Source organism: Haliotis rubra, unplaced genomic scaffold (assembly GCF_003918875.1).
Source record: "Haliotis rubra isolate DU_JTF1 unplaced genomic scaffold, ASM391887v1 Scf100, whole genome shotgun sequence".
In the NCBI taxonomy this organism is placed as follows: domain Eukaryota; kingdom Metazoa; phylum Mollusca; class Gastropoda; order Lepetellida; family Haliotidae; genus Haliotis; species Haliotis rubra.
The window spans coordinates 911839-939512 of NW_025764893.1; the positions used below are offsets into that span (position 1 = coordinate 911839).

Below are 27674 nucleotides of genomic sequence, written 5' to 3' on the forward strand. Positions count from 1 at the left end.
TCTCCAGGCATCCCTACATACGACATTTATCAAAAATGAGACAAGATCCGGGATAACAAAGAAAGGACCTTCATCCTTTCCACCTTAATCCTCTTTCACAGACATCTGTGGGATGCCCTGGACAGACGGGTGCGATGCCGTTACCCTCAGCCCCAGACACTTCAGCAACTCGCACAGGTAGGCAGAGTGGGCTGCAATTGGGCAACACGAGATTCTGAGACTTATTCGTGGCAGAGTGGGCTGCAATTGGGCAACACGAGATTCTGAGACTTATTCGTTCGATGCCGAGGCGATGCCGTGCAGTTCTGGATGCCCACGGTGGTCACACGAGGTATTGACTTCAGCGCCAACACACGTCTCCATGTGACACTCAAACTGACTTTCCTCTAGTTGGTGCCAAAGACGGATAAGTCTGCATTCCCAGTGTGCAATTTCGCTATGACACATTTCTGGTGTCCCTCGGCATGATGTTGTTGGAATATTACTGAAAACTAAACTCACTCACTCACTCGTCCTCTTTCCACGTTTCAGCAATTGGAGCCTCAACTTCAGTCGTCTGTTAAATCCTCCATGGGATCATGTTCATGGAATAGGATAAAATTTGATCGTAAACAGCCCCCACGTTTTTCATTCAAATGTTCATAACATGCATCAGATTTTTATGTCAAGTTCACATTCCTTACGTTCCAGCCGTTGGAGTCTCACTTGAAATGTTTATCGTACAACAAACTTGAGTAAATCAGACCAAGGTAAATCCTTTATAGGATCATGTTTTGGGTATGAGATCAAATTTGATCAAAAAAGCCACCATGTTGTTTACTCAAATGATCGTAACATGCATTAGATTCTTGAAAGCAGGCAAGGCACAACCAACAGAAGCTGCATGTGCATGCTTCACAATGCATATTATTGCAGCCTTCTGTTTTCTCTATGGGGGTCTTACAGTTTGGGCACTTCTTTGTTGTTTTGGAATCGGCTGCCAGCCACTTTTCAAGGCTGTCTTCATCATCCTTGGCACTGTTGTACATGGCACAGGTCAGTCCATCATGATACTGGGCGTGGCAGGTAGTGCATGTTCTCACACTGCAGTCGGGGCACCGGAACACAGATCCCTTCGAGGTCACTCGGTACACCATGTCACAGTTTGGGGTCAAGCAATACTTGAAGGTTTTGGTGTTTTTGCTAACAAAGGAACTCAAAGAGGAGCTGGCCAGGTTTGCGACAGTTAATGTTCCTTCTCGCACAAAATTGGACAAATCCTTCCATGTAAATGGCTGCTCACACCCATCATGCCCACAAAGGCAGGGGAAGTCTCGGCCAGTGACTGCAGCTTCCAGCTGTCTCCTGACACAATCCAGGCAGTAGGCGTGCCCACAGCACTGCAGCCTGTACAAATCGTTTGGTTCTATTGGGCAGAGACAGACACAGCAATCGGGAAGTTCCTCCTCCTCTGAAGTTTTGACACCCTCCAGCAATTTAGATGAAATGTCGTCTATGACTGTGACAGCTTTGTCAATGTCTTCAGCTGATCCCACCAATTTTACAATCTGTCGCTTGAAATTCAGGACAACTGATCTCAAGTCAAAGTCCTGCTGTAGTTTCTCAAGTTCTATGCCATACTTATTCATCAATGTCTTCATCAGCCCATTGGGTTTGTCTCTTCTACGCAGGTGCACCTCGATCAGTTCTCCTTCAGACAGTTGTTGGAGATAATCATTGATTGAAATGCGCACACTAGTGCATGCCTCCTGTTTCCCATGGATTGAAAGTGTGAAGGTTCTACCATCAACTTGAATGAAAGCATTACATTTCTTTTCAGTGTCTTTGAGAAAGTCTCTTCCAGCCCTGGTAAAGAGTTGACGCAGATTGGGATTTGCACCAAGTTCCACAACTTCTCCCTGTACAATGTTCTGTAGGTTAGCTCGAATCTTTGCCAGCTCTGTGGAGCTGGAGGCATGGATATAAAGTACGACAGTTCCATCCTTCAGTGTCTTTGAATTCACTCCAATGGGGAATTCTTTCAAGTATGCATCCAGGTCGTCTTTGATGGCTGCATAAACTTCTCTGTTTACATACAGTGATGGCCTTATGTCTGGCTCCATCGTGACCTCTCGGTCGTTGATATGGAACTGCCTGGACAAACCTTGGCAAGCTGCTATTCCCTCATTTGAGTTGGTGAACGATGCAAATGCTAGGTAGTTGACACTTGTTGTATATGGCTCTTTGACCTCCACATGGAATCTGTTTTCTGGCGAAAAGGTTTTGAGCTTTGCCTGTAACTGAGTCTGAAATGTACCAAGTTGATCTTTGGTCGTGGTCACTTTCTCTCTCACTACCGTTACCTTTTGAAATATGCCAGTTTTATCTTCATCATAATTCAAAGAGGATAGAATTGCTTGTTTGATATCATCTTCAGTGATACTTTGACAAAGATTTTCAAGATAAAGGCTCTTCCTACTTTTCACGTCAATTCCAACATTTACAAGTTTTCCTTTGATAAACATTGGCCCTCTTTGTAAAATCTTTGGCATCAACTCTGGTTCAACATCAACATACCCAAATCCTCTAGACTTTCGTCTACACCACGTTATTTTGACCTTGAACTGAGAGTCTTGATACCCTCGGCCATGTTTCTCAGGAGCAGCAACTTCTGAAGAATCCGATTTTGTTTTCTCCACAGCTTCTTTTGCTGCTGCTGAAGATTCATATGTAATACAACCCCATCTCCTTTTGAGGATTCTTGAATATCCTGTGTCTCTCTATCTTTCCAAAACAGCCAAATTTGCTCATGATAGTGTCTTCTGTAGAATTTTCATCAGGACGATCAACAAATATTGTTCTGTATTCATCTGCCATGAGGATGTCTTTCACAGCTCCCCCTTTACCAAGGATCACACGGACACCAGCATGCTCCTTAGACTGACCCAATGGTACCTCCAAATCTTCTCCTTCTAAATATATTTTCACAGGTCCAGTCACCTCATTGAATAGGTGAGATAATTTGCCAGTAGCACGATCAGAGCAAAATATCTTCAGTTCCCCTTTTTCCTTTGATGCCTGAATGACAGCCAGATGTGGTTTAACAAGATGTGATGCTTCTTCTTCAAACTGTTTTAGTTTTGTAAAACTAGGACCAACAAGCTTCCAGAAAAGAAATGATCCGACATGCTCAACATGCACAGGGAGGAGTTGTTTCTTTCTCATCTCTTCAAGATCTCTCTTTAGACGTCCAGACTCAATGGCTTCAACAACCCAGGATTCATCAACTGGTGTGAGTCCTGTAATGAAGTCTTTGGATGTCTTCATGGACTGCTCGAAGACAAGCCACTCAGGAACCAAGTTGAGTGGATACAGGACTGATGAGGGGTGAGCATGAACTTGTTGATCAAGTCTAGGGGCATAATATCCTGCCTTTGCAAGTCCAAGAGAATGACAGATGTTGGATGTGAAGCTGTCAAAGAGTATTCTCTGAAGTTTCCCATCCGCTTCTTGTGGGTCTTTGAACTCATGTGTGACCTTCCCTTTAGCCTCCTTCTTCAAAAGCGCCATCACCTCATTTACTGTCTCTCTGGCGATTCGCAAAGATTTGGAGTTAAGGCTGTTTGCAAAGCACCATTTGTTTTTCTGCTTTTCTGGCTCTTTGTCCCATTCTCTGTAGACATTCAGCAGAGTGAGACTATCACCACCATTGTGGCAGAACTGTATCTTCAGCTTGTCAGCTTTCTTCTTATCATTGTCAGCGCCCCCTCTGAAGAATATGAAGCTTCCTACATTACTCACAACTGCAAGAACAACAGCATCAAAGAGAACATCTTCAGATCTTCCTTTCTGGATAATAAGTCCTAGTCGAGGTTCTACAGGAAGCTTTGCTAGTTCTTTCCCTTCTTCTGTGATCTTATTGTCTTTGACTGCACCAAGTTCCTCAAGTGTAGTCATAGCTGTAGCTATTGCTGATTGTCCTGGTGACTGAACAAATTCATACTCCAGAGGATTAATGCCAAGCTCTGTCAGTTTCAGCATAGCCTGCCCCAGGTGAACTTTGAGTATCTCTGGCAGTGATACTGCTTCCATTTCACGATACGTCTCTTCACTGTAGAGTCTGTAACATTTACCGGGACCTGTTCTTCCTGCCCGACCTTTCCTCTGATCTGCTGAGCTGCGACTTATGAGGACTACACTCAATGTGCTCATGTTCCGACGAGGATCATAACGTTTCTCCTTTGCAAGGCCAGTATCGATTACATACTTGATTCCTGGAATGGTGATTGAAGTCTCAGCACTGTTTGTGGCAAAGACAATCTTTCTGATTCCTGGAGGGGTGGCCTGAAATACTAACTGCTGCTCATCTGGTTGAATCTGACCATGAAGAACCAAACATTTGAAGTCAGTCCTTCCCTGCAGTCTGCTGCTAAAATCTTCACTGCACTTCTCGGTTTCTAAAGGAGATATAACAAAAACCAGAATGTCGCCTGGAGGATCCTTTGTGTGGACATATACAGCCTTGTTGACAGCTTCTTTCTGATAGTTATCAGAAGACTTGCCCCCATCACTTTCAGCTAGGTACTCAACTTCAACGGGAAACATTCTGCCAGATACTCTCAAGACTGGGCAGTCACCAAAATATCTGACAAAGACGTCAGGGTCAATAGTCGCTGAAGTAATGATTGCCCTGAGATCACGGCGCTGTTTCAAGCACGTCTTCAGCATTCCAAGGAGCAGGTCAGTGTAGATGCTTCTCTCATGTGCCTCGTCTACTATAACACAGCTGTAGGCAGACAGAGTTGGATCTTTCAGACATTCATTCAGCAGGCAGTGATCAGTCATGTACAGGATCTTGGTAGCTCCTCCACATTTAGAACGCATTCCTACTTTGTAACCTACAACATTGCCAACATTTGTTACTAGCTCAGATGCAACATGGGTTGCCAGACTTCTGGCTGCAACTTTCCTGGGCTGTGTACACACGATAAAACCATCTTTGCTGAAGCCTGCCTGATGGAGGTACTGTGTCATCTGTGTGCTCTTCCCTGACCCAGTCTCGCCTAATATGACACAAACCTGGTTGTCCTGTACCGTTTTGATTATATCGTTTCTTCTGGCATACATAGGCAGTGCGGATGTAAGTCTACAAAGCTCGATACCAAAGTCTTTCCTTAGATCGCCACTGTGTTTAGCATAGGTATTATCTTTCCACAGTGAAACAAGTTTTGACTCCAAGCCCTGCATATACGTTATAAACTGTTCCTTCTGCAGTTTCAGCTCTTCCAACTTATCCTTGAGAGCAGTCTTCTCATGCTGCATTGCCTCATACTCATCAATAGTTGCATGTTTGTTTGTGGACAGTCTCTCAATACCCTTAGAAATAACATTGATTTTATCCATGTGATCACTTAAAGCTTTCTTTTCCCTTCTTTTAATGCTTGTGATATGCTGCTCAAATTCTTTTTCATCCCTCTCAGGTGGAAGATCCAGTGCCTCATTCCTATCCAATGTGCAAACTAACTTCATCTTAGATCCTCTGTTACTTAATTTCAGTAAATATCCAACTTTGTTAGCCGCAGATATACTTGGTGCTTCAACCGAAACTACAGTGCTATTTCCAACATGCTCCATTTTCACAACTTTGACGTCTTGTTGAGTCTGCATCCGTGCACGAAGAAAACCTTTAACATCATATTTTTCATCGAGATGTTGCTGGATTCTAACATACAGTATAACAGAAATCTGCTTTCCAACTTTATTTCTCAGGAACCCATCAAACTCATCCCTGGGTTTGTTCTTTTTCTGGGCTCTCATTTTTGTACCTTTCTGTACCTCTCCTTGCTCCTCTCTTTTCTGATTAGCATCTGTTTTGTTCTCCTTTCCCCCCAGGACATCCTGGGTGGATGTTCCTCCTGATACGCGTCTGGTCTTTGTTGTGGTCCTGGTGACACTATCTCTTCTTCCATGTTGTGTTTTCTCAGGAGGACCTTCTTGGCTGATCTGTTGCTTTGAGGGAACATCGACAGTCCTGGAATGTCTTCTCCCTTTTGTATCTTGTCTGTTGCAACCACCCTCTCTTGGCAACTTTTGTCTTTCCTTGTCACCTTTTCCTAAATAAATCCCACCTTTTGATCTTTCATAGACCGTTTCTGTGGGGGCCTGCTGGTTGTTGGTAGCGCCGAGACCATGTGGAGATTGATCATTCTCAGCAGGAGTGTCATTCATTTCTTTGGAAGCATCTGGTTGATCATCCTTTGGCTGATCTTGCTTCAAATTTGTTCTTGGTTTTGGAGCAGGTGTTCTACCTTTCCTATTCATCTCTGTCCTCTCATTACTGATCCTCATTGAATGGTCCACTGGCAAATTACTTGGCAACACAGCATCTGAACCATCAGCAAGATCAGATCTAACATAGATTTGGGTCTTAATAGACCTTTCTTAATCATCAATCAGCCCTTCCTCATTGCATACTTTAGGGACAGCTGCCATCTTGGGGACACCAAAAGACTTTGATGCTGCAACTGGTCGCCGTCTGCCAAGGCTTCAGAATATCTGTTCCACCTCATTCATCACTGCTTTATTGACAAGATTCGATTCAAAACTACACCCGCTCACCCTTTCATTGGTCTCTTCCCTTCTACACAAGCCTTTCCATCTGAAAGAGAAGAAATATATTTGAGGCAGCGTACTTGATTTCCAGCTCACAAGGAGCGGTGGGGTAGCCTAGTGGTTAAAACATTTGCTCATCATGCCGAACACACGGGTTCGATTCCTCACAATATGTGTAACCCATTTCTGGTCTCCCCCTTCGTGATATTGCTGGAGTAGTGCTAAATATGTCATAAACCTAAACATACTCACTTCAAATCACAAACTGAACATTTATTGTGAAGCAGTATTGCATGTTAACATTTCATTATTATTCAGTTATTGTTTGGCTTGATTACAGTACATGTATTCTGAACAATATCTAACGTTTGGGTAATTTGTTTGAATTTGTTAGTCAAGTGGAAAGAGCGTACATGGAGTTGAAGATGCCGGTGTCAAGATATGGTATTTGTTGTTGCCATGCCTGGTGTTTGAAATTATGATAAAACAATGATTGGTGGGCTCAGTCATAATAATGTTTCTGAAAGGAATATCCATTTTAAAATGTGGTACAGTATCTGATTGGGTAAGCCCTATCAAACCTGCATTACTGAGGTTTTACGCCACATTTAGCAACATTCCAGCAATTTCATGGCAGGGGAGGGCCTGACACATTGTACGGCGTAATGAGCGAACACTTTTATCACTGGGCTACCCCAGCAGTATCAGTTTATACTAGTACTCACAGATATTATACATACATAACTGTTTTAAGTGCATTTACATTCAAACGAGTTTACCCCACCGTCTGAGTTTCCAGATGTCATTGTCACCAGACTTATAGAGGCTTTTGATGGATAGGTCCCAACATATACTGAATACAAATAGTTGGGATTTTGCCTATTATTACCTACGAGGGCGAACTATATCACGGAAGGTTCATATTTTCCAACATAAATTGATAGAAACATACGATGCCCTCAAGGGCAAAATAGCATTGTGACGTCTTTAAACTCATGACGTGACGTGACGTCATGAACAAAACAAGACTATGACGTCACGTTTCTTCATATTTTTGACGATTGCAAAATATCACTTTGTTGGTGACTACGTCATGCGACGTCGACGGCGGGTAGCGGCAGCCAGCCTATGTTTGAAAGTAGATTTGGGTTATTTTCCTCCATTTGACGACTTCGGTAATAAACAAAATATTATATTCGTGCCCATATCATACTATGTTTACGACACTCGTGCCTAAATATCGGTATATCCCTCGCTCTCGCTCGGGAAATACCAACATTTAGGCACTCGTGTCGTAAACATCAGTATGTTCTTACATCGTATAGTGGATGTGTCACTTGTTATCTGTTGTAATATAATATCCTCTATCAGCAGGGCAATATCAACACCTGACCTGAAACCTTAGCAGTACAACACCTGACCTAAACCTTAGCAGTACAACACCTGACCTTAAACCTTAGCAGTGAACACAGGACCTTACTACACCAACAGCAGTGAACACCTGACCTTAAACCTTAGCAGTGAACACAGGACCTGACCTACTACACCAACACATGAACACAAGGACACTGGACCTACTACACCAACACATGAACACAGGACCTACTACAACACATGAACCAACAACACATGAACACAGGACCTACTACACCAACACATGAACACAGGACCTACTACACCACACATGAACACAGGACCTACTACACCAACACATGAACACAGGACCTACTACACCAACACATGAACACAGGACCTACTACACCAGCACATGAACACAGGACCTACTGCACCAACACATGAACACAGGACCTACTACACCAGCACATGAACACAGGACCTACTACACCAACACATGAACACAGGACCTACTACACCAACACATGAACACAGGACCTACTACACCAACACATGAACACAGGACCTACTACACCAACAATACATGAACACAGGACCTACTACACCAACACATGAACACAGGACCTACTACACCAACACATGAACACAGGACCTACTACACACCACTACACCAGTACATGAACACAGGACCTACTACACCAACACATGAACACAGGACCTACTACACCAACACATGAACACAGGACCTACTACACCAACACATGAACACAGGACCTACTACACCAACACATGAACACAGGACCTACTACACCAATGACATGAACACAGGAACACAGGACCTACTACACCAGCACATGAACACAGGACCTACTACACCAACACATGAACACAGGACCTACTACCAACACATGAACACAGGACCTACTACACCAACACATGAACACAGGACTTACTACACCAACACATGAACACAGGACCTACTACACCAACACATGAACACAGGACCTACTACACCAACACATGAACACAGGACCTACTACACCAACACATGAACACAGGACCTACTACACCAACACATGAACACAGGACCTACTACACCAACACATGAACACAGGACCTACTACTACACCAACACATGAACACAGGACCTACACACCAGCACATGAACACAGGACCTACTACACACCAACACATGAACACAGGACCTACTACACCAACACATGAACACAGGACCTACTACACCAACACATGAACACAGGACCTACTACACCATGAACACATGACACAACACAGGACCTACTACACCAACACATGAACACAGGACCTACTACACCAGCACATGAACACAGGACCTACTACACCAACACATGAACACAGGACCTACTACACCAACACATGAACACAGGACCCACTACACCAACACATGAACACAGGACCTACTACACCAACACATGAACACAGGACCTACTACACCAGCACATGAACACAGGACCTACTACACCAACACATGAACACAGGACCTACTACACCAACACATGAACACAGGACCTACTACACCAACACATGAACACAGGACCTACTACACACAACACCATGAACACAGGACCTACTACACCAACACATGAACACAGGACCTACTACACCAACACATGAACACAGGACCTACTACACCAGCACATGAACACAGGACCTACTACACCACCACACATGAACACAGGACCTACTACACCAACACATGAACACAGGACCTACTACACCAACACATGAACACAGGACCTAACACAGGACACTACACACATGAACACAGGACCTACTACACCAACACATGAACACAGGACCTACTACACCAACACATGAACACAGGACCTACTACACCAGCACATGAACACAGGACCTACTACACCAACACATGAACACAGGACCTACTACACCAACACATGAACACAGGACCTACTACACCAACACATGAACACAGGACCTACTACACCAGCACATGAACACAGGACCTACTACACCAACACATGAACACAGGACCTACTACACCAACACATGAACACAGGACCTACTACACCAGCACATGAACACAGGACCTACTACACACAACACATGAACACAGGACCTACTACACCAACACATGAACACAGGACCTACTACACCAACACATGAACACAGGACCTACTACACCAACACATGAACACAGGACCTACTACACCAACAGCACATGAACACAGGACCTACTACACCAACACATGCACATGAACACAGGACCTACTACACCAGCACATGAACACAGGACCTACTACACCAACACATGAACACAGGACCTACTACACCAACACATGAACACAGGACCTACTACACCAACACATGAACACAGGACCTACTACACCAACACATGAACACAGGACCTACTACACCAACACATGAACACACACAGACCCTACTACACCAGCACATGAACACAGGACCTACTACACCAACATGAACACAGGACCTACTACACCAACACATGAACACAGGACCTACTACACCAACACATGAACACAGGACCTACTACACCAACACATGAACACAGGACCTACTACACCAGCACATGAACACAGGACCTACTACACCAACACATGAACACAGGACCTACTACACCAACACATGAACACAGGACATACAACACATGAACACAGGACCTACTACACCAACACATGAACACAGGACCTACTACACCAACACATGAACACAGGACCTACTACACCAACACATGAACACAGGACCTACTACACCAACACATGAACACAGGACCACCAACTACATGAACACAGGACCTACACATGAACACAGGACCTACTACACCAACACATGAACACAGGACCTACTACACCAACACATGAACACAGGACCTACTACACCAACACATGAACACAGGACCTACTACACCAACACATGAACACAGGACCTACTACACCAGCACATGAACACAGGACCTACTACACCAAACACATGAACACAGGACCTACTACACCAACACATGAACACAGGACCTACTACACCAACACATGAACACAGGACCTACTACACCAACACATGAACACAGGACCTACTACACCAGCACATGAACACAGGACCTACTACACCAACACATGAACACAGGACCTACTACACCAACACATGAACACAGGACCTACTACACCAACACATGAACACAGGACCTACTACACCAACACATGAACACAGGACCTACTACACCAACACATGAACACAGGACCTACTACACCATCACATGAACACAGGACCTACTACACCAACACATGAACACAGGACCTACTACACCAACACATGAACACAGGACCTACTACACCAACACATGAACACACAGGACCACCACTGAACACAGGACATGAACACAGGACCTACTACACCAACACATGAACACAGGACCTACTACACCAACACATGAACACAGGACCTACTACACCAACACATGAACACAGGACCTACTACACCAACACATGAACACAGGACCTACTACACCAACACATGAACACAGGACCTACTACACCAACACATGAACACAGGACCTACTACCTGTACATGAACACAGGACCTACTACACCAACACATGAACACAGGACCTACTACACCAACACATGAACACAGGACCTACTACACCAACACATGAACACAGGACCTACTACACCAGCACATGAACACAGGACCTACTACACCAACACATGAACACAGGACCTACTACACCTGTACATGAACACAGGACCTACTACACCAACACATGAACACAGGACCTACTACACCAGCACATGAACACAGGACCTACTACACCAACACATGAACACAGGACCTACTACACCAACACATGAACACAGGACCTACTACACCAGCACATGAACACAGGACCTACTACACCAACACATGAACACAGGACCTACCTACTACACCAACACATGAACACAGGACCTACTACACCAACACATGAACACAGGACCTACACATACACACAGGACACACCAACACATGAACACAGGACCTACTACACCAACACATGAACACAGGACCTACTACACCAACACATGAACACAGGACCAACTACACCAGCACATGAACACAGGACCTACTACACCAACACATGAACACAGGACCTACTACACCAACACATGAACACAGGACCTACTACACCAGCACATGAACACAGGACCTACTACACCAACACATGAACACAGGACCTACTACACCAACACATGAACACAGGACCTACTACACCAACACATGAACACAGGACCTACTACACCAACACATGAACACAGGACCTACTACACCAACACACATGAACACAGGACCTACTACACCAACACATGAACACAGGACCTACTACACCACACATGAACACAGGACCTACTACACCAACACATGAACACAGGACCTACTACACCAGCACATGAACACATGAACACAGGACCTACTACACCAACACATGAACACAGGACCTACTACACCAACACATGAACACAGGACCTACTACACCAACACATGAACACAGGACCTACTACACCAACACATGAACACAGGACCTACTACACCAACACATGAACACAGGACCTACTACACCAACACATGAACACAGGACCTACTACACCAACACATGAACACAGGACCTACTACACCAACACATGAACACAGGACCTACTACACCAACACATGAACACAGGACCTACTACACCAACACATGAACACAGGACCTACTACACCAACACATGAACACAGGACCTACTACACCAACACATGAACACAGGACCTACTACACCAACACATGAACACAGGACCTACTACCTGTACACGAACACATGACCTACTACACCAACACATGAACACAGGACCTACTACACCAACACATGAACACAGGACCTACTACACCAACACATGAACACAGGACCTACTACACCAACACATGAACACAGGACCTACTACACCAACACATGAACACAGGACCTACTACACCATGAACACATGAACACAGGACCCACTACACCAACACATGAACACAGGACCTACTACACCAACACATGAACACAGGACCTACTACACCAACACATGAACACAGGACCTACTACACCAACACATGAACACAGGACACAGGACCTACTACACCAACACATGAACACAGGACCTACATACACCACACATGAACACAGGACCTACTACACCAACACATGAACACAGGACCTACTACACCAACACATGAACACAGGACCTACTACACCAACACATGAACACAGGACCTACTACACCAACACATGAACACAGGACCTACTACACCAACACATGAACACAGGACCTACTACACCACACACATGAACACAGGACCTACTACACCAACACATGAACACAGGACCTACTACACCACACATGAACACAGGACCTACTACACCAACACATGAACACAGGACCTACTACACCAACACATGAACACAGGACCTACTACACCATGAACACATGAACACACCAGCACATGACACAGGACCTACTACACCTGTAACACATGAACACAGGACCTACTACACCAACACATGAACACAGGACCTACTACACCAACACATGAACACAGGACCTACTACACCAACACATGAACACAGGACCTACTACACCAACACATGAACACAGGACCTACTACACCAACACATGAACACAGGACCTACTACACCAGCACATGAACACAGGACCTACACACATGAACACAGGACCTACTACACCAACACATGAACACAGGACCTACTACACCAACCACACATGAACACAGGACCTACTACACCAACACATGAACACAGGACCTACTACACCAACACATGAACACAGGACCTACTACACCAGCACATGAACACAGGACCTACTACACCAACACATGAACACAGGACCTACTACACCAACACATGAACACAGGACCTACTACACCAGCACATGAACACAGGACCTACTACACCAACACATGAACACAGGACCTACTACACCAACACATGAACACAGGACCTACTACACCAACACATGAACACATGAACACAGGACTTACTACACCAGCACATGAACACAGGACCTACTACACCAGCACATGAACACAGGACCTACTACACCAACACATGAACACAGGACCTACTACACCAACACATGAACACAGGACCTACTACACCAACACATGAACACAGGACCTACTACACCAACACATGAACACAGGACCTACTACACCAACACATGAACACAGGACCTACTACACCAACACATGAACACAGGACCTACTACACCAGGACCCACTACACCAACACATGAACACAGGACCTACTACACCAACACATGAACACAGGACCTACTACACCAACACATGAACACAGGACCTACTACACCAACACACAGGACCTACTACACAGGACACACACCTACTACACCAACACATGAACACAGGACCTACTACACCAACACATGAACACAGGACCTACTACACCAGCACATGAACACAGGACCTACTACACCAACACATGAACACAGGACCTACTACACCAACACACATGAACACAGGACCAGGACTACACCAACACATGAACACAGGACCTACTACACCAACACATGAACACAGGACCTACTACACCAGCACATGAACACAGGACCTACTACACCAGCACATGAACACAGGACCTACTACACCAACACATGAACACAGGACCCACTACACCAACACATGAACACAGGACCTACTACACCAACACATGAACACAGGACCTACTACACCAACACATGAACACAGGACCTACTACACCAACACATGAACACAGGACCTACTACACCAACACACAGGACCCACATGAACACAGGACCTACTACACACAACACATGAACACAGGACCTACTTACACCAACACATGAACACAGGACCCACTACACCAAACACATACTACACCAACACATGAACACAGGACCTACTACTTATGAACACAGGACAACACATGAACACAGGACCTACTACACCAACACATGAACACAGGACCTACTACACCAACACATGAACACAGGACCTACTACACCAACACATGAACACAGGACCTACTACACCAACACATGAACACAGGACCTACTACACCAACACATGAACACAGGACCTACTACACCAACCAACACATGAACACAGGACCTACTACACCAACACATGAACACAGGACCTACTACACAGGACTTAACACCAGCACATGAACACAGGACCCACTACACCACTACACACATGAACACATCGGTACGGGTACTGCTTTAGACGCAGAAACAGTTCGTGTCCAACGTTGAGGATGCCATCGCCGCCCCGGTCGATCTACCGGGTGCCATCCGGCGATACCAAGACGTGTTGGAATATGCCCGGTCGAAAGTCGACTACGTGTTCGACGTGGGACTGTACATGGCTCCGAGTGACATGCAACTGAGAATCAACAAAGTGGTGGGTAAAAATCGTCGTAGCCACGGTCAACCAGAAGCCGGGTATCAACCCAGACATCAACATGAGTCACGTCCCACCCCCCAATGACCGGTGAAACAGGTATAGTCGTACCACCCCCAGAGCCTAGGGTTCAACCCACACACCCACAGCCCCAACCCCCACACGTGCATGCGTCCAATCAGCAGCACATCGACCGTAAAACAGCGCTGGTGGTTGGGGGGATCGCGGTCGGTTTGGGTCTCATTTGGTTAAAAATTCCTTAGCCGCTACGTACACCAGACCCGCCATGGCAACGACAGCTGCCCACATGTTTTGAGTGTGCCACGTGACAGTTTTAGCCAGCGTGCTCAGCAGCCACGAGACGATGCTACCCAGGATGCCGGGCAGGGCTTCGGCGGCATTACCAGCGAGTTTAGCCAGGGCCTCCCCGAGGGATTTCAGATGTTTTTTTATCCAGTCTCTAACATCACCGCCACTTGGTGGTGTGGGTGTTGGTGTGCCACCACCCCCACTCAGCGACATGACCAGGGTTGATATGATGAAGCCCAATGCAGTCAGAATGCTGGCGATAGTAATCCCTTGCTCCCGGAAGAGGATTCGGATCCTGTTGGCCAACGTGGTGTCTTCATTTAGGACTCGATCGATGGTTTCCCACACGCGGCTGATCTGAGATTGAACCTGTTCCCGGGTTCGAGGAAGCGGATTCCAACCGAGTCCGTCTCTCATCTTGCAAGTTGCGCAATCGTTTTTCGATGATGGTTTTCCGAGACTCGTCTTCCGTTTCTGTGAGTTTTATTTTCTCACGAGCTCACGATGTGCTCATCGATTTCGTTCAGTTTCCCCATGTTGTTCACGAGTTCTCCGCGTACACGTTTCAAGGCTTCGTCTAGGGCGTACAGTTCCCTCAGGGGAAATTCGAGACCCGGAAAAGGCTTGTTCCAGTACGTGGCCAATTTTTTTTCGAGACTGCCTGCTGTTTCTTTAGCATGTTGGGGCATATCACCTTCACCGCTGAGTTCGACCCTGGCTGCTTGCAGATCTTGGACGACCTTTGGGGGAAGCTTAGGCCGTGCGCCACCGAAATCTGTGAAGCCTAGTTCATCACGGATCAGTTGACTCCGACCAGGGTGACTGGTGAGTGTTTTTTTTCATGATATCGACCCCCGGGTGAGCCCTCAATCGCAGCGTGCCCTTCTTATCGATGGTAAACTTGGTATAGTCTCGTCCCCACGGCTTGATGTTGAAGTTCAGCTCTTAAGGGGTTGTTCGTGAATGAGGTTTCCTCCTCCCCGAACGTCTGGGCACTATCATCCCACATATCATCCATCGGGATGTCCTCATGACCGCCTTCAGCCATTATTTATATTAAACTTTTATATTTTATGTATATAACAATGTATGGTAGGAAACTAGATCCTTTCCGAAGATCAAGAGAGCCTCTCGGCGTCAGAGCTGTGCGCCAGTCGGTGACCATCACCAACAATCCCAGCAAGATAGACCAGAACCAAACGCTGCTGGTTTGATACCCCAACCTGGGTGAGAATGACCTCATCGTGCCCAGCACGGTTCGACTGACGTTCAACCTCATGTTGACCTCCACCAACGACAAACACGATCTCGTGCGGAATGTAGGTCGAGCCATCATCAAGAAAACCACCATCAAGATCAGCGGCAACGAGGTCCTGAGCATCGACGACAGCGACATATTTTAATGCTACGGTGACCTCTGGAAAAGCGAGGGAGAACGCGTCATTGACGTGTACCAAGGTATCAGCAAATCGACTCGGTTGGGGTACGGCTTCACGCAAGACCAGCTAGACAAGATCTCAGAGGGTGAAAAGGCCATCGCCCAAGCGTACAGGAACAGGTTCTGCGTGCCGCTCGACTTCGAGTTGCTCACAGGACACGCGCCGTTTTACCAGGCACCGCTGGGGGATAGGCTTGAATACGAGCTCACGTTTAACGACTACAGCAAAGTCGTGCGTACGCCGAACGGTGATGAGGCCAGTTATGCCATCGACAACATCTCTCTGAAGTTCGACATGGTCACTAGCCTGGAGCTGGCAAGGCAGGTTCGAAACCAGTACTGGGGGAAGGTGGCCATCCTGTTCGACCGCATACTGAGGCATAGAGCGATCATACAGGATAAGATCGACATGTTGTGGAATATCAACCTAAACGTGCCTGAAAGGTATCCTGATCGTCCCCGTGGAGGATTACGAGCCGTTCCGCAGGGACAGCGAGAAGTTTTTCAACCCCGCAATTGAAAAGGTGGAAGTGACCATCGAGGGCGTGCCCAACCAGCTGTTCAGCGCCGGTATGAGGGCACACCAGCAGTGGGACGAGATAACAAAGCTACCGACCCGACACCAACACGTCATCAAGGACCTGGATCTAAGCTCCGTGCAGATCGGTGAATACCTGACCACCAAGTACGCGCTATGGTTGGACATGCGATCCACGGACGACGATCAATTGCACGGTAGCGGTTGCCGCATCGACAACGGCAGCGAGGGGATAACCATCCAGATTACCAAGAAGGCTCAACCCGCGGGCAAGTTGAAATTATATCTGTACGTGATTATGGACGCGCAACTTAATATAGAGAATGGGAGATTCGTGCAAGCCATCTATTGATCTACCCCGCGACCCACACTGCGCCATAGTGTGCGGGCAGACGGGCTGTGGGAAGACCGTTTTCGTGTTGGATATGCTGGAGGGGTACTACCGGGATGTGTTCGACAATATCATTATCATGTGCCCTACTTTGCACATGAATAGAACGTACACAGAAAGACCTTGGGTGATGACGGACCCGGACGTACACAAAGTCGACCCGGGAACACGTCTGCAGGATTGGTTGAAAGCTTATCATAACAAATTCAAGGGGGAGTCGACGCTGTTTATCCTGGACGACTGCAGCGCTAATAAAGAGATAACAAAAAAGAGAGACATGCTATCGTACCTGGCCTTCTCCGGCCGGCACGCAAAGCACAGCGTCTGGGTGCTAACGCAGAAGTTCAACTCGGTGTTGAAAGACCTCAGGGAGCAGACGCGATGGGTGGCCTTATTCCACTGCAAGGACAGGGATTCGTTCGAGGAGTGCTTGAGAGAGAACGATGTGATGAACAAACTAGAACGGGACCGGGTGAAGAGGCAGCTAGCCGAGACGAAGCATGTTAAGCTCATTCTCAAGACCGACCAACCCGTGGACTATAGGGTGTTTTACCTTAGCAATGCTAAGCAAATGCTAAGCAATACTAAGCAAAGCGAAGCAAATGCTAAGCAATACTAAGCAAAGTCTTAGCAATTAAAAGTTACCATTATGGTTTGTGAAGTACTCATCGTGTGCAATTTAACCTTCATCTCGCTGTGTTTCGCCTGTCTCGGTTATTATATCATTCGAGTTAAGAATCGCTTGTTATATTATAAGATGGAGTGCAACGACCTGCTCTAACAACTTTTGGTGGAGGGGGATAAGCGACCTGATGACGACAAGCAAGAGAAACTGGTAGCGCTGGCTGTCGGTGGTAAAGCCAAACAATACTTTGGGGACTATACCCCTGATAAAATCCAGAAACTGTCCGCCGATGAGGTTGATAAGCTGTACGCGAGATACGAGTCCTGGCTCGGGGCTGAGATGACGAAGACTATAGGCTCGACAATGGCGCAGATCTACACCGGCATAGCGTCGTACTTCCTCCCCATTCCCCCAGAAGGCCTGCTTTACCTGTGGGAGGACCTCGAAAAGTATCCCTTTATCCCACACGCTTTGAGCGCCGTCAGCTGCCTGCTGTACCATAAATACGGTATGTTCTTAGCCCCGGTGACAGCGGCAATCATCACGGCGAAGCATTGTCAATTTAAAGAGGGGAATAATAATAGTAATGGTATACAAGATGGATCAAGAAGTGACTCCGACCCCAATGGGGGAGATCCCAATAGAGGAAACCGACACAGGGGGAACGCCCTACAGGGGGGAACCCCCTACAGGAGGGAAGCCCTACAGTAACCAAGAAGAAGAACCCTAAGAGAGTCGCCGCCGGTAGAAAAAGGTGGTCTAGCCAACATAAGAGTAACTACACTCTGTGGGTTGCAGGCGCAGCTGCTGCGGCTCTCTCATTATTCATGTTATATAATAAATGCCCAGCACCCCTGGCACCACAACCACAATTAGAGGTCAACCCCCATATTATGTTATAAATATATATTTCTATATCATATACATCATGTCAGAGGGGAAAACGTTCGTTAACGAAGCATGGTCAACGCCCTGATCTGAGAAGCTGGTTGATGTTTCCGGGTAAATGTAGTATTGATGACATCAGACCTCGTCAAACCCATTGATATCGGCCCGGCTCCCAACACATACAAAACGCGGGAGCACGAGGCCTGTGGGTTCGGATACGTGGTCGTCCGATGTGATTGGGAAACGAACACTCCCGTGGTGTACAGGGGCCCCGACGCAGCTGAAAAGTTTCTAAAGTGCTTGCAATGGGAAGAGAAAACCATCAGGAAGAAATTGTCAAATGTCGTCCCCATGCGTATGACCCAAGCCGACCGGCGAGCTCACGGCTGCAGCACTCACTGCCATGTGTGCGATGGCCCGCTGAACGGCGATTCGGTGAGAGATCACTGCCATGTCACCGGGGAGTACAGAGGCGCCGCTCACTTGATCATGCAGGCCATCGCGTAGGTCGACGGCAACATGACGTGCATCCGCAACAACATGGAGAGATACATCTCCTTCAGCCTGAACGGCCTGAGGTTCATAGACTCAGTTCAGTTCCTACTGTCGTCTCTCGATAGTTTGGTCAAAGCCAATGATACCTTCCCCATCACTGATCGATACACTGATGCTGAGACTCGGCCCCTGCTGATGAGGAAGGGTGTTTACCCCTACGAGTACATGGATGGCTGGGGCAAGTTCGCCGAGACCCGACTACCCCCCATCAGGGAATTTTACAGCAAATTGACCGACTTGGCCATCACGGAGCGATTAACGTATGGAATAAACTGGGCTGCAAGAATCTGGGCGATTACCACGACCTGTACTTGAGAACGGACGTGTTCCTGCTGGCTGACGTGTTCGAGACGTTCAGAAAGACGTGTTTCAAGCAGTATCAACTCGACCCCGCGTGGTACTACGCCAGCCCCAGTCTCTCTTTGGATGCCGTTCTGAAGAAAACCGGAGTTAAGCTGGAACTCCTCACCGATTACAAGATGCACCTGTTCATCGAGAAAGGATTGCGAGGAAGGATTTCCATGGCTGCCAAACGGTACGCAAGAGCCAACAATAAGTACGTGAAGGGCTACGATGCTAGCAAACCCATTAATCATCTCCTCTATCTCGACACCAACAACCTATACGGTTGGGCCATGAGCCAGTATCTGCCCACCGGGGGATTCGAGTGGGTGCCTGAGATAGACGAAGTTGACTTGGAGTACCCAACAGCATTACATAAGTCACACAACAGCTACCCCCTGGCCCCAGAACGTTTGATGGTGAACCCGGACTTTTGGTGAACCAAAAACTCGTACCCAATTGGATGAACGAGACCAAGTACATCGTTCACTATCGTAACCTGCAGCTGTACCTGTCCCTGGATATGAGGCTGACTAAAACCCATAGGGTGCTCAAGTTCGACCAGAGCCCGTGGATGGAGCCCTACATCAGAATGAACACGGACCTGCGAAAGCTGGCCACCAGTGACTTCGAGAAGAACCTCTACAAGCTCATGAACAACTCGGTGTTCGCTAAGACGATTGAGAATTTACGAAAACGCGTGACCGTGAAGCTGGTCTGGGCGAAAGAGGAAGACAAGCTCAGGAGACTGATAGCCAGCCCGGCATTCAACCAGAGCAAGATATTCGCCGACGATCTGGTGGCCCTACATATGAGGAAGAGCCACATCAAGTTCAACCGGCCCATTTACGTTGGGATGAGCATCCTCGACTTATCCAAACACCTGATGTACGACTTCTACTACAACGAGCTCAAGAAGCAGTACGGCGACAGATGCGAAGTGCTGTACACGGACACGGACTCCCTGCTGATGGAGATTCGAAACGAGGACGTGTACGAGGACATGGTAAAACACATCCATTTATACGACACCAGTGACTACCCCAAGGACCATACCATGCACAGCACGGTTAACAAAAAGGTCCTCGGTAAGATGAAGGGCGAGTGTGCTGAGTACATAGGCTTGAGGCCCAAGATGTACTCCATCCTGAAAGCCGACAATAGCGAGATCCGGAAGGCGAAGGGAGTCAAGAAGTACGTGGTGAAACAACACATCAAACACGCCAGGTTCAAGGAGGCCCTGTTCAGGGCCCGCACCTTCAAGCATCAGATGAACACGCTGAAAAGCAAAGGACACAGGATATACGGACTGACGATAAACAAGACGTCCCTGTCGCCGATGGACACGAAGCGTTGGATAGCCATCGACGGGATCAACACGGACGCGTACGGGCATGAGAAAATTGAACCAAGAACATAGGTGTATATACGATGTCACGGAAAGAGAGAAAGTTTGAAGCTATTTACTACAGCCCGCGTTGGTACTGGAAAGGAGCAAGCGCCATACATAAGCTTGCCGAAATGGCGAGAGTACCCCCGGACGAGGCCAAAGCGTGGCTTGAAAAATAAGCCCTGTGGCAGATCTATTTACCGGCACCACGCTATGTGCCTAGAAGAAAGTTTGGCATTGCCGTACCCAATAGCGTCCACCAGGCCGACCTCCTGTTCCTACCCCATGACAAGAGGTACAAGTATGCCCTAACCGTCGTGGACGTGGCCAGCCGCTACAAAGAAGCCGAACCCTTAACCACGAATGACTCGGCCCAGGTAGCCCGCGGATTCGAACACATATACAAGCGCAGCCCGCTGACATGGCCCACCGAACTGCAAGTCGATCCCGGATGGGATTTCATGGGTCCCATGTCACAACTGCTAGGCAAGCACGGCGTCCAGGTCAGGCGTGGCGCTGCCGGGGCTCATCGCAGTCAAGCCATAGTTGAGAGATTCAATAGGACTTTGGCCGAACGCTTATTCGGGCATCAGTATGCGAGAGAGATGGCCAATCCGGGAAAACGATCGACGGAATGGGTAGCGGGGCTACCTCAAGTGGTGACGGCTATCAACCACGAAACCACTCGGCTCATCGGCAAGAAACCGGCCGACGCTATCAAACTGAAATCAGTGACGGCCGAACCGGCTGCACCATTGCGTGGGAAGGAGAAACAGATACCCGACCAGGTCCTAGTGAGGTACCTCTACCAGCGGGGAGAACATGAAGAGGGCACTCGGAAACGAGCCACCGACCCGACATGGTCAGTCAAAACTTACAACATAGATAAAGTGGACGTCAAAACTGACGAGCCGAACTTGTACTACTTGAAAGATGGGCTAGGTAGAGGTTTCGTCAGAGAGGAATTATTGGTCATACCATACGACACAATGTTACCCCCAAAGCAAAATATTTAACACTTACCTTGTCGAGTAATACTAATAGTATCCTATCACCAACTGTTTCCTGTCAACACGACATAGGGCGATCACAATAGTGTCACGTGATCAGGAAAGTGTTGGTTTGCGGTCATAGTGACCAGGAAGTTAACTGGGGGTTCCAATCTGGTATATACAATAGCGGGGAGAGATAAGGGCCTGACAAAAGCTTTATTTCATAAATGAAGATTTGTTGGAATTTATCTAGTACCCCCATTGTGTATACTTCTCACCTTCTTACATAAACCTAAGTACCCCTGCACCTTGAAATAAACACCCTCCTAATAAACACCCAAGTGCACCTTGTAATAAACTTCTAAATCTGGAGTGTATTAACAATTTATACGTACTCAAATCTCTTTCCTATTATGGCCGATTAGGCTATATTCATACATATTTCGAATGGCGAGGAGCTGATGTGGTTCGAAAAATGTGTTATTGTATCTGATATTTTTGCACGATGGTGCATGTGCACTTTTATATTACATTACACATACGTAAAATATTGGTAAAATCATAAAAATGTCTACATGGAATGATTATGGGGTTAAATTCGATTCTGTCATCACAACAATATTTGATTTTAAACACTGTTTCTAAGGCGTGATAATTCTTTACAGACACAATGGTGCGAGTGTCTTTAAGACCTGCTGAATGAAAATCAAAATATAAAGCTACAGCTATACGCACGCACGCACGCACGCACGCACGCACGCACACACACACACACATGGTCTTTCATGGAAAATATATTGTTAACATCGTGTTACAAAACAAGATACATTTATAATAGGAGAGTTGTCGCTGTTCAGAACAAAACGATCGCCCATTCCAGCTCATGCGCAAAACACGTAATCACATCGACGCCCTTAAAACGAAAGTGCACGGTTTTCCCGGACTGTTTCGATCTCGAGTTATGGTCATAATATTATGAAACCCAACCACAGTTACTTATTACTTGTGGCCGTTACCATTTTCAGGGGGACATAGTAGCTCTGGCGCTCCACTCGCTTGGTCCGTTGCAGGATGATAAGTCAAGCAGTGAGGGGTCGGGCAACCGTGACTCCTAACTAGCCACACAACATTCATGTACTGGCACAGAGACATTCAAAGATAAACGCAACACCAAGTTTATACTCACATAGCTTTTACTCAGTCCCAGTCCATCTCTCACTAAGTACATCTCTAACAACAAATAGAGTAGGCTCGTACCACACGGGGCAACGGAGTGGCGTCGACTGGCTTCCGTCACTAAAAAGCGCGCACCACTCGCTCTCTGCCCAACCTGTCTTTTTATATGGTTCGAGCCTGGCCATCACATGTTTCAACAAATCGTTTTGATTCGTTAAGCCTCCATCCGACCTTGCACTTATGAATATTACGATTGGACAAGTACAGGAAAGAATCGTTCGGTCACGCTCCCCTTTGTTGTTTGTTTCAATATAAGATTAATCTGTTATGTCTTTCACAACAAATGTGTTCTGTCTCTCTTTCCATAGCCTACGGTTAAACGCCATTCTATGAAAATTTTCCGTCTCCATACCGTGCCTAAGCGTTATGACTCTTGAGCCAAACTGCAAATCTAAATACGGAATCTGATGTAATTCTCTCATGGTTTTAGGGATGCATTTTTACCTTATAACAATATCAATCCGATACAAACTACCACATATGATCAAAACATGTTTAACTTACCTTCCACCTGTCATCAACGTCCGACTGACTGAGTCTTTCTCAGCTGTATGCTGATCTGCAGGTGACACTTCTGGGAAATCAAGGGACGTGTGAGCGTTCATTGTGATAGACAGTGTGTTAGTGTTTACAAGATCAAATATGTCACTCTCATCTTAACTGTTTTGTGAAAAATGCGTTCGTGAAAACTTGTTTTGGTTTAAAGTAGGGATTAGAAATATTATTTCAACTGGACTAGTTGTTGCAGAAGAAGACATCTTCCGACGAATTATTGAGACCTCCCGTCTTACTTTCGGTTGGGACTTTCCAGGAAATCCGTAAAAGACCATGATGTGGTTTCTCCGTAAGCAGATTTAGAAACTAACGATTGGGGTCGGACGTTTTCACTTTCAAAATCATGTCGCGGACAACCCGGTTTAGATAGTGAAATAATTCCATTTTACTTCTGAGAAGAGTATTTTTTACAGACATGGAATAATTTGATACCTGTCAGCTATTTAATGCAGTTTGCGAGGGAAACACCTTAGTTTCTGGCTCAGATGACGAATTACGAAGTGTCGGCACTTAATGAACAAGTAGAGGGTAATGTCCGAGTAACTCTCCATACCTTAAAAATAATGGACCCGAGGCCCTCAGAGGGGCCGAGGCACATTATTTTTAAGGAATGGAGAGTTACGATGATATTACCCTACTTAAATTACATTCAAAGTATTGGGAATATTACTGTTATCAAAAATCAATGTCCAAATGACAAAATGAAGGCATTAATTTGAAACTGGTACACATCGCTCCATTCCTTAAAAGGAATGGAGCGAGCAGACAATGGAATGACGTCACAAATGTAATTTAATAGGCAATAAACAATACGGGAGGTAGGTAGATAAGGTTTTAGGGCGACCTTGGGCCTTAGAAAAAGGCCTATATGCGCCCAGCACTTAACAAACTGTTATATTTTTGTTCAGTTAAATTACGTCGTACTTACCCGTTTTAACGAGGAAGTCTTAGACAGCCCTTTTGTATGCAACCATACATTAAGTTATCGTATTGCGTTTATTGTAAAAGTATGTTTGGTTTTGTTAAGCACAGTGTCGAGCCTTACGTGGGTTTTCATGAGCTGGACATTCAATGAGGTAGTGCTGAACTGTTCCTGGGCAGTGTAAGTTACAGCTTTCACACAGAGGAGATAGGTCTTTGTCTAAAATACTTCTATATGCCTTTAATCCACAATGTCCTAGCCTGAGGCGAGTTAAAACAACTTCATCTCTGCGACAACGCCGACGAATTGTAAAATGTTTGTTAACTACAGGACAAGTAGAGTACATGTGTCTACCTGTAGTTTCATTGTCCCATTTATTTTGCCAAGATGCAGTTATTGAAGATGAAATGACAAATCAGTAATCTCTTGGAGTGGGCTTAATTGATTGAATATCTGGCTGTGGTCTGTTGCAAGCCATCTTAGCAAGTGTGTCAACTACTTCGTTTCCAGCTACACCAGCACGTGCAGGAATCCAAATAATATCACAGCTGATGTACATGGAGTTTAAAACAGTATCAAGATACAAGATGCGTATAGTATGTCACTGCGTGGATCTTGTACACCTGATTGAATTGCTTGTATAGCTGACAGCGAATAAGAAAATTATTGCTTCGCGTTCATTATCCTTTACCCATTTTAAAGCTTGAGGTATGGCTGTCAATTCTGCTGCAAATACAGACAGATGATCAGTCAGTCTAAATCTTTTGGATAATCCACGATCGGCAATGTAAAAAGCTCCACCAACATGATCAGTTCTGGGATCCTTTGAAGCATCAGTATAAATATAAGTAAACTTACTATATTTTGTGTGAATGTAATCTTGGGTTAGGATTTTAATAACACTGGGTGACATTTGTTTGTTTACAAGCTCCGATAAATCCTGTGAAGTCGTGGGTTGTGTTAAAGTCCATGGAACCGTTTTAGGGAGAGATTGAGCAGCATTCAACTGAAGATTGTTCAACTTGTACTGTAATGCAAATTGTTGAACAAGTAATCCAAACGGTGGTTTTCCATGATTCCAATCGCACATGACATATTCCACACAATCACACAATATATCAGTTCCTGGTTGATACCTAGATGAAGCTTTTAAGGATAAATAGTACTTAAGGGCAACTTTAAGACGATGCAAAGGGCAACTTTAAGCCGATGATATTGCAAAGGAGGTTCTGAGCATTCTACCTGCAGGGTAGAAACTGGAGCAGTAGGAAAGGCACCAGTGCATATCCGAAGTGCTTTGGCTTGAACACGATCCATTTTAACCAAATGACATTTTGCAGCATTCATAAAAACTTGAAAGCCATATTCTAATCTAGACAAAATAAGTGCTTTGTATAAAAGAAGCAAGGACGATTTATCAGCACCCCACTTTGTGGCAGACACGCTTTTCAGTAAATTGAGAGCTTTAGTACATGTTGATGAAATGTAGTTGCTGGGGTGGGACCAAGTGATCATGAGTTTTTGATCAAAGATTACACCCAAAACTTTAAATTCAGAAACAAATTATATGTCCTGACCACCAATGTGTAGCTTCAGATTTGGGGAACTTTACGTCTTGTGAAGAACATAGCAACGGATTTAGAAGTTGATACCTTGAACCCCCACTTTGAACACCAAAGATCTATAGAATTTAGAGCTAATTGAATAGATTTGTGAACAAACTCAATGTTTCCAAAACGTCTCCAACAAGCACCATCATCTGCAAATTGTGATGCATCAAAATTTAACGGAAGTTCAGAAAAGAAATCATTGATCATTATATTAAAGAGCAAAGGGCTTATAACACTGCCCTGTGGAGTGCCATTTACAATAATTCGTATGTCAGACGCGTGTTGCCCAATACGAACTTGTATGGTTCGATCAGTTAGGAAGGACTTTACTCACTGTAGCATACGTCCCTTTACCCCCAAACTTTGCAGTTTAAATAAAAGTCCATTTCTCCATAACATATCATATGCCTTTTCAATGTCTAAAAATACACACAGCATATACTCTTGGTTTCCTAGTGCTTT

The 27674-nt window shown here is 45.9% G+C and overlaps 1 protein-coding gene across 1 annotated transcript; it reads right to left on the reverse strand.

Moving 5' to 3' along the window:
• LOC124266628 (ATP-dependent RNA helicase DEAH12, chloroplastic-like) lies at positions 1 to 24728 on the reverse strand. The gene is given in 4 exon segments (XM_046701431.1): positions 1 to 105; positions 444 to 2729; positions 2731 to 6637; positions 24630 to 24728. Coding segments are annotated over 2 exon segments (5541 nt in total). The 5' UTR covers positions 6328 to 6637; positions 24630 to 24728; the 3' UTR covers positions 1 to 105; positions 444 to 785.
• Between the last annotated feature and the right edge of the window lie 2946 nt (positions 24729 to 27674).